This window comes from Tachysurus fulvidraco, chromosome 10 (genome assembly GCF_022655615.1).
Source record: "Tachysurus fulvidraco isolate hzauxx_2018 chromosome 10, HZAU_PFXX_2.0, whole genome shotgun sequence".
Lineage (NCBI taxonomy): Eukaryota > Metazoa > Chordata > Actinopteri > Siluriformes > Bagridae > Tachysurus > Tachysurus fulvidraco.
This window is the reverse complement of record NC_062527.1, coordinates 2,697,135-2,713,546: the sequence shown is the minus strand read 5'-3', so window position 1 is coordinate 2,713,546 and position 16,412 is coordinate 2,697,135. Positions and strand designations below refer to the sequence as shown.

At 40.6% G+C, this 16,412-nt stretch overlaps 2 protein-coding genes across 3 annotated transcripts; one reads left to right on the top strand and one right to left on the bottom strand.

The window, feature by feature from the left end:
- Window positions 1-967: 967 nt before the first annotated feature.
- afg3l1 (AFG3-like AAA ATPase 1) lies at window positions 968-9,153 on the top strand. 2 transcript variants are annotated; one of them, XM_027164016.2, is made up of 17 exons: window positions 968-1,189; window positions 1,585-1,732; window positions 1,881-2,013; window positions 2,129-2,196; window positions 2,769-2,918; window positions 2,995-3,069; window positions 3,173-3,297; window positions 3,639-3,912; window positions 4,055-4,192; window positions 4,321-4,474; window positions 4,728-4,835; window positions 4,981-5,106; window positions 6,329-6,439; window positions 6,622-6,737; window positions 7,770-7,970; window positions 8,076-8,270; window positions 8,363-9,153. In XM_027164016.2, the coding sequence occupies exons 2-17, from the start codon at window positions 1,604-1,606 to the stop codon at window positions 8,585-8,587; spliced, it is 2,328 nt and encodes a 775-aa protein (XP_027019817.2). In that variant the 5' UTR covers window positions 968-1,189; window positions 1,585-1,603; the 3' UTR covers window positions 8,588-9,153. The 2 variants fall into 2 exon arrangements, with proteins under 2 accessions (XP_027019817.2, XP_027019818.2); XM_027164017.2 differs by having other exon boundaries at window positions 975-1,189; window positions 1,881-1,968.
- A 3,509-nt stretch (window positions 9,154-12,662) lies between these two features.
- Window positions 12,663-15,756, bottom strand: dbndd1 (dysbindin domain containing 1). Its single transcript, XM_027164013.2, has 4 exons — window positions 15,619-15,756; window positions 14,583-14,729; window positions 14,147-14,284; window positions 12,663-13,627 (listed from the first exon to the last, which is right to left on the bottom strand). The coding sequence occupies exons 1-4, from the start codon at window positions 15,647-15,649 to the stop codon at window positions 13,458-13,460; spliced, it is 486 nt and encodes a 161-aa protein (XP_027019814.1). The 5' UTR covers window positions 15,650-15,756; the 3' UTR covers window positions 12,663-13,457.
- Window positions 15,757-16,412: the final 656 nt, after the last annotated feature.

Here is a 16,412-nt window from a genome sequence, read left to right as displayed (position 1 = left end):
TGGTTGATAAATATAATTCATTTATCAACCATGTGCTAAAATGTTTTCTCTCCCCAGTTAGACATTTTATACATGGTTGGAAATTACCGATCAGATTACTGGTTATATTACTTGTACTAACAGTTTAACTTTTAACAAGAATTGTGACTAATGTTCAACTAATGTTTCACTGTCTTTAAGAAATGAATGGGCTTTTTTGTTCTGTTCCAGCTGTAAATCCGTTTGGGCGGTTTATGTATTTATTATAAAGTCATGGCACAAGAGAGAAATGCAACATAAGGAATAAACTGAGGACTTTCTCATCTAGTTTGCTTTAAATAAACATATAAACAGCATCGTTTGTATTCCTTTGGTTAAACAGCATCAATTAGGACAACTTTTATGGGGGGGGAAATGAAATAATAATAATGGAGTAATAAAGTGACAATGATATGGACATACATTCACTTCACTTATACTTTCATGCATTACTCTCAAAGATGAGAGAAAATAGTGTTCATTCTCTACATTTTCACATCCTAGCTCTCTCTCTACCTCTGCCTCTCTACTTTACTTTTCTTTATCTCTCTCTACCTCTCTGTCTCTCTACATCTTTCTCTGTCTCTTTCTCCCACTCTCTACCCGTCTCTCTGTTTGTGGAGTCGACTCTTTAGTTTGAATCATGTGAACCTCGAGCATGACTCTAATGTAAAAAAAGAGAGATGATGAAAAGAGGAAAATAAACTTAATGATAAACTGCAGCACGTCATTAATCCTTACACACTGTCACATCGTGCCTTGGTGATTTTGTTGGTGTTCTTGAAAAGGTAGAGTGAATTTTTTTAAAGTTATTTGTCATACTTTAATGCTGAATATCGGATTTGAGTCGGTTTGAGAGCCGAAAGAGTCGGTTCTTCTTGGTGGACTGAGGTAATGTATCTGACTCACTGTGACTGAAGGACCCCAGGCGATTAACCAGCAAAGTGCGCGTTTAACCGAGAAAACATTTCATTTTTGTACACTTATTACATGGGTTACTAGAATAAATTAGTTTAAAACGATGTTGTATAAAAATCGAATTATTTTAAAAACGATTGAATTATGAAACTGCATCAGGCAGTTTCCACGGCCACCTAAAAGGTCCTGCTGCCATTTGACATTCCTTGCCTGTTAGCATGGTGGTTAGCATGTTAGCTGGGTGTAAGAGCAGGTGAGGGAGTTTGTGCTGGTGTTTAATGGTGTTTAATCGTGTTTAATGGCGTTTAATGGTGTTTAAATGGTGTTTAATGGTGTTTAGTGGCGTTTGATGTTGTTTAATGTTGTTTAAATGGTGTTTAGTGGTGTTTAATAATTTTAGTGGTGTTTTTAATGGTGTTTAATTATGTTTAGTGGTGTTTAATTATATTTAGTGGTGTTTAATGGTGTTTAATTATGTTTAGTTGTCTTTGGTGGTGTTTAGTGGTCTTTAATGGTGTTTTTAATGGTGTTTAGTGGTCTTTGGTGGTGTTTAGTGGTCTTTAATGGTGTTTTTAATGGTGTTTAGTGGTCTTTGGTGGTGTTTAGTGGTCTTTAATGGTGTTTTTAATGGTGTTTAATTATCTTTAGTGGTGTTTAGTGGTGTTTAATGATGCTGGCTTTGCTCTCTGCGGCTGCTGCTCCTGTCCGTTTTGGACTGAGGATTTTACAACGTTCTTCACTCATTGCTGCTGTTGGAAAACTGTCGTTAGCTCGATTACATGTCCACACTAACAAGGTAAGTCCTTTATTTACTAACACCGTGTCTGGTGTAACGTGTCAGGACGTTATAAGTCGTTTGTGTAAACTGTAGTAGACTCCGTAGTGTTACAGTCATGATGTTACAGCTTTGTTTCACTGCTCTAATCATCCTGGATCTCTTTCAGAACCTGACACTGAATTACCTGAAGCCGCTGTGGGCTGGAAATGATCCCTGGTCTACATTTAAACTTCACTCAGGTGACACTTCTAAAGGTGGGACAATCAGATCAGCTGTAGAACACAGGCGGCAGATGTGCTGTGTGTGTGTGTGTGTGTGTGTGTGTGTGTGTGTGTGTGTGTGTGTGTGTGTGCGTGCGTGCGTGCGTGCGTGCGTGCTTTATAAGGGTACATTAATGTCCTGCTCTTCTCTCAGATGGACAACCAGGAGGAGGAGGAGGAAAGAAAGGAGGGAAGAGAGACTGGAAAAGTCGTTTACAGCAGGTCTGCCATTCCATTAACTGTATTAACACAGTGACTAATTGCCCAATGAGCCATATTGTAGGTGCAGTTAATATGTAGAGATTTGCTGTGCCGAATACATCAGTTCAATAAAGAAATGACACTGTGCTCCAGTGTAAAGTAGTGAGTGTACAGCTTGTATAACAGTGTAAATTTATTGTCCCCTCTAAATAACACAACACACAGCCATTAACTGCTGGCCACAAAAGTGAGATGAATAGATATAAGAACATATTTAGATAAATGTTAGGGGTGTACTTACTTCTGTCAGATACTGTATGTTGGGTTGCACTGCTATGAAGGCATTTTGAATTTTGAGCTGGATATTTTTGGGTGATGCACTTTTTTTCAGCCCAGCAAACAGCCATCCTTTGGACAGGAACATGTACAGTATAATACCTTATAAATAATAATGGTGACAGGGGCAGATAAATGTCTATAGCAACCGACGGGCCACAGTAACTCTGTTTAGACCTGTGTATGAAGGCATACGGTATATACTCATGAGATTGTATAGCTCATTTAATTTCTTGTGCATTTATTCTATTCCTTAGGGTGATGTTCCATGGGATGATAATGACTTCCGTTACACAGCGATCACAGTGGCAGGTGTTGCATCTGCCCTGCTCTACTTGTACCTCCGGGATCCAGGCACTGAAATTACTTGGAAAGACTTTGTCCATCTCTACCTGGCCAGAGGACTGGTGAGAATAATCTCTGTTATAAAGTAAAACTAAAAAGTTTCATGCCTTTCATGATTAATGTTTGTTTGATTTATAGGTTGAGGGTTTGGAGGTCATTAATAAGCAGTTTGTCAGAGTCATCCTAGTCCCTGGTGCACATGGGTCAGATGGAGTAAGACACTTTTTAATCCCGCTTTATATTTACTCGAATGAATTAATCTAAGTATAAGTGAAGACACTGTCATGGTAAGTTGTTCTTTTTTTCTTTCTTTCAGAGCTATGTATGGTTCAACATTGGCAGCGTAGACACCTTTGAGCGAAATCTAGAAGCAGCTCACTATGAGCTGGGACTGGAGTCATCAAACACAGTGCCAGTTGTGTACCGCTCGAAGATTGATGGGTAAGAGAAAAGACCTGCACTGCTGAATGCTGAACAGATTCCCTTTGGCCTGTACCTTCAGTGCTCATCATTCAGACCTGATGTGTCCTACTTTGCTCTTGGCTGATTAGCAGTACTTTTATTGTATGAAAACGTACACCAACTAATACTATTGGTTTCACGGGCATGTTGTAGCCTAGTGTTTAAGGTGTTGGGCTACGAATCGGAAGGTTGTGAGTTCGATCCCAGGTCCAACGAACTGTTACTGCTGGGCCCCTGAGAAAGGCCCTTAACCATCAATTGCTCACTTGTATAAAATTGAGCTAATGTAAGTTTCACTGGTGTTTGTTGTTTTCCCCAAGGTCTTTTATTAAGAGCATTATACCTACTTTGCTGCTGATTGGTTTTCTGCTCTTCACTCTACGACGAGCATCGATGGGTGGCGGCGGCGGTGGTGGAAAGGGGCGTGGACTTTTCGGCATGAGCGAATCCCCTGCCAAGATGATGAAGGACAACATAGATGTGAAGTTTAAAGATGTTGCTGGGTGTGAGGAGGCGAAACTGGAGATCCTAGAATTTGTCAACTTCCTGAAGAACCCACAACAGTACCAAGATCTGGGTGCTAAGATCCCTAAGGTACTGTATACTTTACTATATGTGCGGGGTGTGTTCATTTGCAGTGAACTGGTACTGATATTAACAGCGCATACATGTATTGTGTACCCCTTATTTCAAAAAATAAGATTTAGTAACCATGCATATAAATGTGTATTTAAAGGGTGCTGTGCTGTCAGGACCTCCAGGAACAGGCAAGACTCTGCTGGCCAAAGCCACTGCTGGAGAGGCCAATGTGCCCTTTATTACTGTCAATGGCTCTGAATTCCTTGAGATGTTTGTGGGCGTAGGTCCAGCCAGGGTGAGTTGGTGACTGAAACTGTTGTGAATGTGATACTTTAAAAGCACCACAACTTTACTGCCTTTATCTGTAAGAACATTAATGGACAGAACAATGCAAAATTTCTCCATCATCACGGTTTCTTTTAGGTGAGGGACATGTTCGCTATGGCAAGGAAGAACGCTCCCTGCATCCTATTCATAGATGAGATAGATGCAGTTGGCAGGAAGAGAGGTGGAGGAAACTTTGGTGGTCAGAGTGAGCAGGAGAACACCCTCAACCAGCTGCTTGTGGAAATGGATGGTGAGTATAGAGAGTCTTTATTTCTTTTAATTTTTTGTTGTTGTTTTTTCCCTTCAGATGATCCAATTTCAGTGTAGTCAACGTTTAACTTCATGACGTTGAGTGATTTTTTTTTTTTGTTTGTTTTCTTTCCTGCTTTTTATTCGCCCTGCTTTGATTTACACACTTTTTATAGCTCATACGTTTATGCTGGTTCTTTCCCCAAGGTTAATTTTATCTCCCTGAGTGTTTGTGCTTTGTGTTTTATTATCAGGATTTAACAGCAGTACAAATGTTGTGGTCTTGGCTGGAACGAACAGACCTGATATTCTGGACCCAGCTCTGATGCGGCCGGGGAGGTTCGACCGGCAGATATACATCGGTTCGTTCGTGTTCCTCCTGCTCTGTAATGTTTTAGCGTTGGTGCTAAACTATATTCATATAGCTTGTTGTTTTTGTACTGAATTCATGTTTAGGCAGATTCATCATTTAATTACTAAAGATGTTATCTGTGTGAATTGTTTTAGGACCTCCTGATATAAAGGGCAGAGCCTCCATCTTTAAGGTTCACCTGAAGCCCCTCAAACTGGACCCGAATTTAGACCCAGATGCTCTTGCTAGGAAAATGGCTGCTTCCACCCCTGGTTTCACAGGTGAGGGAAGAAAATGAGCGGGATCGGTCTGTGGTGGTGGTGATCTTTCTGTGAGATGCCTGTGGTGTATAAAATAAGAATAAATCTTGAATATATTAAACTGTAAATAAAGTTGGTATTGTTTTAAGGTGCAGGGAATAATTTTTAAAACAATCCATAAAACATTGTTATAGATAATTTGACAGTCACAAATTAGTAATCACTAACTGTTGAGACTAAAGCAGCATTTTTATTTTTATCCAAATGTTTTTTGTTTTTTTTTGTCATATTTGTAAGGATTATTCAACAGATCAGGTGTGCTGAAATGTCTGTATGCTAAATGAGATGTTTAGCCTATGACCCAAAATATTAAAGCTGCGGTCTCCGTTGTTTGAAAGCCAATGTTGACGTTTGAAATCACCAAAACAAACACGCCCCTAACCCATATGGGTCCCACCCCTGTATCCATAACTGCGCCCCACACGTACGTACGTAACCCAGGCGACTCACGGAAAGAAATGTCTTTATCATAGCTGAAGGGAAGAACAATACGATTGTAGATAAACAAACAAGCAAAAATGACACACAAGCATAATCATGTAAAGGACAAAGGCATATATTAGTTCTGTGTAACAAAGCAAAACCAACGTTACTCACCTATCGAGAAGGAAAAAAGCGCCTCGGCGTCTTAAGTAAAGTCGGCCACATATTCACAGGTCTGAGTTTCCCGAGTCGATAACTCCTGAGCTAAACGCTGTTACTACACAAAACGCGGTTGTAGCTGCCTCTCTACATTACTACGATAGAAAAGAGGTGTTATTTGTGTAGTAACAGCGTTTAGCTCAGGAGTTATTGACTCGGGAAACTCCAACCTGTGAATATGTGGCCAACTTCCTGCTCCTTCAGTTCTCTCCAGCGCTGGAAAGCTGATCCTATATTAACACGTCCTACTTCTTGTCCTTATCGTAAGTCTTTCTTCTCTTTCTTTCTTTGTTTTTATCCTCCATGTCGATGTTAAAACCGCTTTCTGCTAACGTCACACATGCGCACTGAACACTCTCCGCCGCATACCAACAAGCCCCGCCCCTTTCTGCTCATTGGCTACACGTTAGTTTTGTTTTTTGTTTTGTTTGTCGTCCCGACTCGGTTTTCTGAAGCATTTCTCAAACAACGGAGACCCCACCTTTAATGTTTGTGTTTTATTGATGGATGATTACGATGAGTGTATCTCCTCTCCTCTCAGGTGCTGACATTGCGAATGTGTGTAACGAAGCTGCCTTAATTGCAGCCAGATATCTCAGCAAAGCCGTCAATTCCAAACACTTTGAACAGGCCATTGACCGAGTGATCGGAGGTGAGCCATGACATCTTCACCCTTCCATGAACTTGATTATTCTCTGGTTGTTTTCTCTCACTGTGATGGCACGAATGATTCTTGTGATGACGTATAAAACTAGAATTTAAGAACTTAAATTTTATTCTTTTCCTTTTTCCAGAATTTATAAACAAAATTATTTTTTATCCCTCTTTCTTCAGGTCTTGAGAAAAAGACACAAGTCTTGCAGCCCACTGAGAAGAAGACAGTGGCTTATCACGAGGCTGGACACGCTATAGTCGGCTGGTTCCTCGAGCACGCTGACCCACTACTCAAGGTGGATAAAGGAATAGAATTTAATTAGAGTTGCATTGTGCTTTAAATCTGGGGATGTGGGGATGTGATAGCTCAGCGGCTAAAGTGTTGGTTTACAGATCAGAAGGTTGTGAGCTCAAATCCCAGGTCCACCAAGCTGCCACGGCTGGTTGTCTGAGCAAGGCCCTTGACCCTTAATTGTATAAATGTCTGCATTTCAGCAGTCCTTTTAATCATTCAGCTCACTCATCCTCACTTTCATCCGTACAAACAGACCGGCTTCCAAAACTTCAACTCGCTTGTTAAAGCCACCGTCAACACATCGCCTTCATCGTCCTGTAGCTAGCTACTGTAGAGTCTGCTTTAACCACATATCTTGCATTCTGAAACCTTTAGTCATGGGTTCGAACCCCAGGTCCACCAAGCTGCCACTGCTGGGCCCCTGAGCAAGGCCCTTAACCCTCAGTTGTAAGTCACTCTGGATAAGGGTGTCTGCTAAATGCCGTAAATGTAAAAAGTTTGTATTCTTTAGATTTTATCATAAAAATCTGACCATTATGTTTGAGATTGTTAGAAAAATGTTGAATGCCTCAAACACTCACTCTCACTCACTCATCTTCTACCGCTTATCCGAACTTCTCGGGTCACGGGGAGCCTGTGCCTATCTCAGGCGTCATCGGGCATCGAGGCAGGATACACCCTGGACGGAGTGCCAACCCATCACAGGGCACACACACTCTCATTCACTCACACACTACGGACAATTTTCCAGAGATGCCAATCAATCTACCATGCATGTCTTTGGACCAGGGGAGGAAACCGGAGAACCCCCCCGAGGCACGGGGAGAACTAAGCCACCTGCCTCAAACACATCATAGATATTTAGTTCTAAACACATTTAATATGGTTCGGGTAAAAGTAATTAATAGCTGTTGAACCTTTTTAACTGGAAGTGTACTTGAGTGTTTGGTATTTAAAGAACACCATAAAGCTGTTTGTCTGAAACACCGTTTAAATTCACTCAGAAAAGCTGACAACTGTTGATGTGTGTCAGGTTTCCATTATTCCACGTGGGAAAGGTCTGGGCTACGCACAATACCTGCCTAAAGAGCAGTACCTGTACACACGGGAGCAGCTGTTTGACAGGATGTGCATGATGCTGGGTGGTCGTGTGGCTGAGCAGGTTTTCTTTGGCAGAATTACCACCGGCGCTCAGGACGACCTGAAGAAAGTCACACAGTCGGCCTACGCTCAGGTATCAACAACAACTTGAAATCAGGCCTGTGTCTTTGAGCTTGTCTTTTGCCTGTGATCTGTTTGCATCCTTGTCAAAGCTTCTCTCAATGTTCGTGTCCTGTAGATCGTGCAGTTTGGGATGAGTGCAAAGGTGGGCCAGGTTTCCTTCGATCTTCCACGGCAAGGCGACACGGTGCTGGAGAAGCCCTACAGCGAGGCCACGGCCGAGCTCATCGACCAGGAGGTCAGAGAACTGGTGGACGGTGCCTACCAGAGAACTCTGAAGCTCATCACAGAGCAACGTGACCTGGTTGAAAAGGTGGGACCTTGTTATTAGCATCCGTTAGCAAACCATTAATAGGAAATGAGGATGGATGATGAACTTAATTATCATTTGTTTCATGTATGCAGGTGGCAAAGCATCTCCTGGAGAAAGAGGTTCTGGACAAAGCCGACATGGTGGAGCTGCTCGGTCCCAGGCCGTTCGAGGAGAAATCCACCTATGAGGATTTTGTGGATGGCACAGGCAGCTTTGAGGAGGACACAAGCCTACCTGAGGGGCTAAAGGACTGGAACAAGGAAAAGGAGAAGAACCAGGATGAGGTGGAAACCACCCAAAAAAAACAGGCAGCTTAAACTCTGAACAAGATCTCAGACTGTCTCTCGTACCAGACCGAGGTGGCATTTCTCTGGACAAAAGGTCAACACTTTGTGCTGTGACATGTCTGTGTTTCACACGTGAAATGTTCCTAAGAGGCTTATAATAAGAATGAAAATGCCTTAATCATCAGCAGAGGAACAGGAGTGAAAATCTTGCACTGAAGTCTGTACGCCATTTTGTCTTTTAAAAACCGGATACACGACTTCGGACCTTGTTATTTAATTTCAGCAGTTTTAGTAGCTGGTGATGGACTGATTTTGTTTACATTGTGAATTTTTTAATCTTCTTTATGAAACAAAAGAGAAAAGATGATGTATATTTGTATTTATCATTTGCAGACTGGTATGAAATCCTCAATCAGACAAACCTGTATGTTACACTTATTTAATTAAACACACCTATTCCCACACACACACACACACACACACACACACACACACACCATACCGTTTGTAAATGATTTTTCTGGATGTCTTCTGTTTCACCAAAAACTTTTCATGTACTCAAAAATAATGTGTTCACAATAACAGGTGAATATATATATCAGTGTTTTTCTTTTTGATATAGATAGAATGGATGGATGGGTAGAGGGGTACATCTAGATGGATAGATAGATAGATAGATAGATAGATAGATGGGTACATAGAATGGATCGATTAGATGGATACATAGAATGGATCGATTAGATGGATACATAGAATGGATAGATGAATGGATAGATTAGATGGGTACATAGAATGGATAGATTAGATGGGTACATAGAATGGATAGATAGATGGGTACATAGAATGGATGGATGAATGGATAGATAGATGGGTACATAGAATGGATAGATTAGATGGGTACATAGAATGGATAGATGAATGGGTACATAGAATGGATAGATTAGATGGGTACATAGAATGGATAGATGAATGGGTACATAGAATGGATAGATGAATGGGTGGATAGATGGATAGATAGAATGGATACATATAATGGATAGATGAATAGATATATTGATAGGCAGATGGATAGATAGAATGGATGGATGGATAGATAGAATGAATGGATATAGAATGAATAGATCGATGGATAGATATATAGATAGAATGAATAGATAGATGGATACATAGAATGGATAGATAGAATGAATAGATAGATGGATAGATAGAATGAATAGATAGATGATAGATACAATGGATAGATATATAGATAGAATAGATAGATGGATAGATAAAATGAATAGATAGATGGATACATAGAATAGATAGATACTAGATGGATAGATAGAATGGATAGATTGATAGATAGATATATAGATAGAATAGATAGATATATAGAATGAATGGATAGATAGAATGGATACATATAATTAATGGATAGATAGGATGAATGAATAGATAGATAGATAGATAGATAGATAGATAGATAGATGGATACATAGAATGGATAGATGGATACATAGATACTAGATGGATATATAGAATGAACGGATAGATAGAATGAATAGATAGATGGATAGGTAGATAGATACATAGAATGGATAGGATGTATACATAGATGGATAGATAGATACTAGATGGGTGGATAGAATGAATGGATAGAATGAATAGATAGATAAATAGAATGAATGAATAGATAGAATGAATGAATAAATGGATAGATAGATAGATAGATAGATAGATAGAATAAATTTCTGAAGCTTTAACAGCTAAAAAACTTTACTTGTTGAACTTGAAACTGTTAATGCTTTACACTTCACTCTTGAACCTTTATTTTATTTAGTACTTTCTGCATACATTCTCAGGCCCTTCAAAGGAGAAGTATCCTAAATCCAGGACCGTCGTTATCTACTTCATGTGACTGGCATTTGTTTAATCTCAGAAACCCCAAAGCTGTGAGAATTTTCATGATTCTTGGTCGTATTAATTGCTCAGTGAGCAGCGAGCGCTTCACGACTCTTACGGTTTCAGACCTGAGCTCTGGTTACTGTACTTTTCATGTTGTCCTTTCTTCATATAATCACTCTGGTTTCTCCTCCATGCTGAAATCTTACTCATACCCTTTTGGTTTGCCCCAATAGCCTATTTATGGCCAAAACCAAGCCTCTGTCAGCACAATTAGGCCACAGCCAGATTGATTTTATCCTCAGCTTCTCTTGCTGACTTTGGTCATGAGGGAAATTCTTTGTATTCAAAGCTGGACACCAGAATAAGTGCCATCTTCCAGGGTTGGCGAATCAGGTAAAATGCTTTAAGTCTGGATTTTAGCGTTAATACAGACGTCATGCAGTGAATCTAGTTTGTTGTAGTGACTTTCTGAAATGCAGTGTAAATACAGTACAAAGCTGGAGCGTTAATCCTGCACACTACTGATCACTTATCATGAGTAGGTGGTCCGGCGGCCGGACCCCACGTTCTCATTGCCCCGGCCCGGATTCGAATTCCCAGGCAAGGCGATAAACCAGCCACGGGATTGTTAACTCTCAGTTCTGGTCCCGAGCCTGGATAAAAATGGGATGGTTGCGACAGGAAGGTCATCCGGCATCAAACCTGCGCCAAGATCTAATATGCGAACTACATGATCTGCTGTGGTGACACCGAACAGAGATCATCTGAAGGGAGACCGAGATTAGCTGAAAAAGATGGGAGCTCCACTTCTTTCATCGGCGAACTGTAATGTCATGTAAATGTGATTTAAATAAGTCTTCTAAAAATGATTTTAAGACCTTAATATATTTAATTCAGATAAAGCATTTAATCTAGCAATTAAAGACATCTATTTATTTTCTGTGGTGTTTATCCTACACAGGGTTTCTGGGAGCCTGGAGTCTATCCACGGGAATCAGGGCACAGGGTGGGGGACCACCTTAACCCCAGAAGTGTGATTATTAATTATAATAATAATTATATTAATAATAACGATAATTATTATTATCGTTATTATTATTATCATTATTATCATTATTATTATTATTATACTATAATTTCTATTACCTTCAATTTAACGTGTTGAAGCTCAGCTACATCTAAATGTGGGGTCCTGATGTAGCTAATATAATAACCTTTAAATATGAAGCAGACAGCTTTCAAGCATTATGTTAAAAGTTCTGTTAAATGCTGTTACTGTAAGTTAGAATTGTCTACAGTTCACCTTGTTTACCAAATATGAAGAATTCTCTTTATTCCTTTCATTCATTCATTCATTCATTTCTACCGCTTATCCGAACTTTTCGGGTCACGGGGAGCCTGTGCCTATCTCAGGCGTCATTGGGCATCAAGTCAGGATACACCCTGGACGGAGTGCCAACCCATCGCAGGGCACACACAAACTACGGACAATTTTCCAGAGATGCCAATCAACCTACCATGCATGTCTTTGGACCGGGGGAGGAAACCGGAGTACCCGGAGGAAACCCCCGAGGCACGGGGAGAACATGCAAACTCCACACACAAGGTGGAGGCAGGAATCGAACCCCCAACCTTGGAGGTGTTACCACTACGTGCTAACCACTAAGCCACCGTGCCCCCCTCTCTTTATTCCTTTTGATATAATTTAATTCTTGAGTGTATCCTGCTCTCTCTCTCTTTACAAACATTCTACTGTTGTCTTGTGTACACTTAAAAATTCTCATTTTGTGTCAACTTCCAGCAAAGAAATGAAAATGCATGACATTGTGTAGTGCTCGCATCTTATTGCAGTTGTGTGTGTGTGTGTGTGTGTGTGTGTGTGTGTGTGTATGTTTGTGAGTGTGAGAGTAAGTGTGTGCATGTGTTTGTGTGTGTGTGTGTGTGTGTGTGTGTGTGTGAGTGTGAGTGTGAGAGTAAGTGTGTGCATACATGTGTGTGTGTGTGTGTGAGTGTAAGTGTGTGCATACATGTGTGTGTGTGTGTGTGTGTGCGGTGTAGTGCCCTGTGCTGGACTGAAATCTCATTCAGGGTGTATTACAACCTCACACCATTGTGCTTTTTCCTTTCTCTTGTCACCCATTTGTGTATATTCATTCACACTCTGTGATCTCTGACATTTAAATTCACATGTAAAGTAACAACATGAACAGTGTTTCATTTTCTCCACATTTTATTCAATTAAGTTGGTTTGACTGTTTTCCTGTCATCGTTTCTTCACGTACAATGTCATACCCTGTTTAGAACATGCGTAACGTTTAACCCTGTAATAAGCCGTAGCCGTCGGACTGTTTTATAAATTCCCGTGTGAAAAAGTTTCACACGATCGAATGGCGTGTTGTTCATTTAATCTTTAAATTCGAAATTAGAACTCAAAACACTTAGAGGAGTATAAGTGGGAATATTTGGATGAAAAATATAATTGCTTTGATGTTTATTCATAAAGCCTGGTTACTCTTCCTAATTTTCTCTCATTCTTTCAGGAGCTTGTCTATGTTAATGCAGGTGGGGGGGGGGGGTTGTCCTACTTGTAGAACAAATTTGCTGTTGATGAATTTCTTCACTCATTAATATATCACTCCCTGACAGCCCCTTAGATCAGTTCATCTCCATTAATATGATCTTTGAAGACACAGAATGTGCCAGAAAACTTCATGAGGTCATGCTGCCAGTTCGTCACATACTGTAGCTATGTTGAAAACTGTATCGCTGATACACTTCCCATGGAATGCTGGTTAGAGGAGAAATTTTGCATTTCCTGAAGAACCCACTCTTCTATCACCATTCGATGTTGTCTATTGGCTCAGTTTGCCTCGTATAGGCAGAATGATCGCTGTATCTTGAGCAGGGGTCTCTGTGTCCTTTCAGAGATCCCTCATCGCTTCCTTGGGAAGAAACCTTCATCCTCCAGACAAGGACGGTGTGTCCTCTCCGAGCCCACGTAGCTGACCGTGGCTCAGGGCTGCTGCGATTGGGAACGCTCAATCTTTAGCAAAGGCTCAGTGTTCTCTGAGTCGCTGTGATGCTTCCTGTCTCTGGGTTGCTGCTCTCCTTTGCACCCACGGGTCCAGGAGGGCGATCGGACGTAACCGCCATGAGGGAAACGAGGCAATGGTGGCTGATGATCTGACGGATGAACAAACCCAGAGAACACGTTTCAGGTTATTCTTTTATCATTTTCCATGTGTCTGACTTTATATTAGGGCTGATTAATTTTCCCAGGCATGTCAGATTTAGGCCAGAGATCTACAGAGATTTGGGTTTTTCTTTTTTTCTCTCTCTCTCTACACCAATGTTTCAGTTTTCTCTGTTTCCATCATGCCTGTCCCAGCTACTCCAGTTACTGATTAGCTCATGAACCAAAAAACTCAGCTAAACAAGAAAAGCTGTGATCTCAAAACACAAATCTTATGTCTGTCTTTTTTTTTTTTGTCTCTGACACAAAGCAAAGCTAACTAAGATATTCAGTAAAAAAGTGTTTGTACTCACAATGCGTAAAATCATTGGCAAAAATTGGCCTTTGCATTTTATCATTGAGTTATAATTTTCACAAAAAGGTATATATGGCAAACTAAATTAAAGAAGTTTGATAATATAATTGCTCTCTACATTTCCATTCTAAATTATACATTGTTCTCTACTCACTTGCTGGCAATTCGTTGTGATTCTCTTCATCTGAATCAGCAAACACTTCTCCAAGCTCTTGATCAGACATGTCAGTCAGCTCTGTCAGGTCCAGCAGATCGAAGTGAACCTCTAGAGACGACACACTGCTCAGTGGTTCTGAAGGATGATGACACACCGTGGATCAGTGAGAAACCATGACTAGTAACACTAACATGGATCACTAAGGTTAATCAGTTAAAACACGGATAAAAAGAATGTTCAGTGTGCTTCTCGTGATCAACTTTGTAATCATGGAGTTGATAATATTACTTTAGGAGAAAGCTGTAGATTTATTAAACATATATTCCATCAAATACACCTAGGTGTTAAAGTTAGATTCGAATGTTCTTTCATTCTGATTGGAGTTTTGTGGTTGCCGTGATCATTTTGGCTTCTGTTGGACACTCCCACTTACGCCGTCTCTCTGCGGTCAGGACCTGGCTGCAGTGGTGCCCTGGGGTCCCGACGTGCTCTCCTGCAGCATTGTGAGACACATCAGTAGTGAGACTGGCAGAGCTGGATGACTTGAGAAGTTTCTGAAAGTCTTTCTGTCTGTTGAGCTCTGAAGGAAAAAAAAACAACAACCGAAATGCTTATTTAGGAATTACAGAGCAGAACATAACCATTTGTCGATGGACGAGAGCATTTCCAGCAGCATTCCTGTAGTGAACGTCTGCACTTGCTTTCCAGAATGTAGAAACATGATATATCTCTGTTTCACAATGAGGTGATACAATTGACCACTGGCTATTGATTGCTTTGGGGAAGATACCACAACAGACAGGTGTTCTGTTTCATTTGAACTATTACTACTCTTATGGGAGAAAACAGATCCATTTGGTTCAAGGACTCCTCCTTTTTTCTACTCTGCTCTCAGAGAAACTACATTTGCTGCATGAGTGGGGCAGCTATTTATCAAGACAGTGTGTTACTATGACTGTTTTATTTCTCTGCAGTGTGCAGAGCATCCTTGCTCTACCCCAAATCTCTCATTATAATACATTACACCCTCACAACCCACACACAAAGTAGGATACAGTGGAGTCGGCCATTAATGATTTTAACAAAGCACCCAGTTCTGTATCTACTGTACCTAAACCATAGATAGATAGAGAGAGATAGAGAGATACAGTGAGAGAGAATGTGTCATCATTTTTATTTTTGATGCCTAATATATTTTAAAGTGTGATGCTAATAGTGGGTGTTAAATACACCACAACCATTTAATCACGTTCACATTTTCAGCATCAGTTCATAAGCATGTGCACCAGCTGTCCATGTCACTGAACCAAACAGTCTGAATGCTGGCTTTTTCTGCATGTCTGTCTCATGCGCAAGAAACAATAAAAAAAAAAAGAGCCTATATGCATAACAGCCTATATGCTCTTCCATTTATTGTGTCTGCACGGCCACATGCCCAGCTGTGTTAGGACAAAAAGGGTGTCTCTTACCTGCAGCACTGGAGTCTGCCTGAGCCTCCATTCAGCCTACACAGCAGCCGGTGCAATGCTGTCTGGCGCTGCAGACAGGGAAGGGAGGGGAAGTGTGAGGCGTAGCCTCCTTCGTCATGATCCCTCTCTCTTTTTTCTCGCTCTCACTCCCTCTCTCTCCCTCTCTCTCTCTCTCTCTCTCTCTCTCTCTCTCTCTCTCTCTCTCTCTCTCTCCTGATTTCCCCTCTTTATACATGCAGTCACATCCACATATCCCTTGTCTTTGCAGCATGCACAGTACAATGGCAAAGAAAGACAAAGGAAAAAAAATGCAGCTGCCATCTGTTACAAATCTTGTACAAAGGAAAGAAATTAAAAAAAGGACCCAGCAAAAGGCTAAAAAAGAATTTTGGACATGAAAATAAAGGCCTGTTTAGCTATTTAAGGTGGGGCAAAGCATTACCTCTGGTAGTAAATATAATACTGAGCCTTTAGATTATATGAAATAAGAACTGATAACAGACAACATGTCTGACTCTGTGGAAATAGGCTTATAAAATGCTGGGTACAAACCTGAGCTAATAGAGACTTAGATTTCATGAAGATGGTACCCTAATATGTCACATACACTCACTATCCATTTTATTAGGAACACCTTTATTCATGCTGTTTCCTTATAAGCCAATTACTTGGCAGCAGTGCAATGCAAAAAAATAATAAAAATCACACAGATATAATTATTTACATTAACTGGAGACCCCAGTGCTTCTTAATAATAGAAACATAAAACACAACACGACATGCGCCGCTAGTTG

Excerpts from the sequence above, each read along its gene's own strand:
- dbndd1 (XM_027164013.2), bottom strand. The coding sequence starts at position 15,649 with ATGGAGGCTCAGGCAGACTCCAGTGCTGCAG. Across the intron at positions 14,285-14,582 it reads CCTGACCGCAGAGAGACGGC|AACCACTGAGCAGTGTGTCG; the intron begins GTAAGTGGGAGT and ends ATCATCCTTCAG. Across the intron at positions 13,628-14,146 it reads TCACAACGAATTGCCAGCAA|ATCATCAGCCACCATTGCCT; the intron begins GTGAGTAGAGAA and ends TTCATCCGTCAG.
- afg3l1 (XM_027164016.2), top strand. The coding sequence starts at position 1,604 with ATGATGCTGGCTTTGCTCTCTGCGGCTGCTGCTCCTGTCCGTTTTGGA. Across the intron at positions 1,733-1,880 it reads TACATGTCCACACTAACAAG|AACCTGACACTGAATTACCT; the intron begins GTAAGTCCTTTA and ends GATCTCTTTCAG. Across the intron at positions 6,738-7,769 it reads ACGCTGACCCACTACTCAAG|GTTTCCATTATTCCACGTGG; the intron begins GTGGATAAAGGA and ends GATGTGTGTCAG.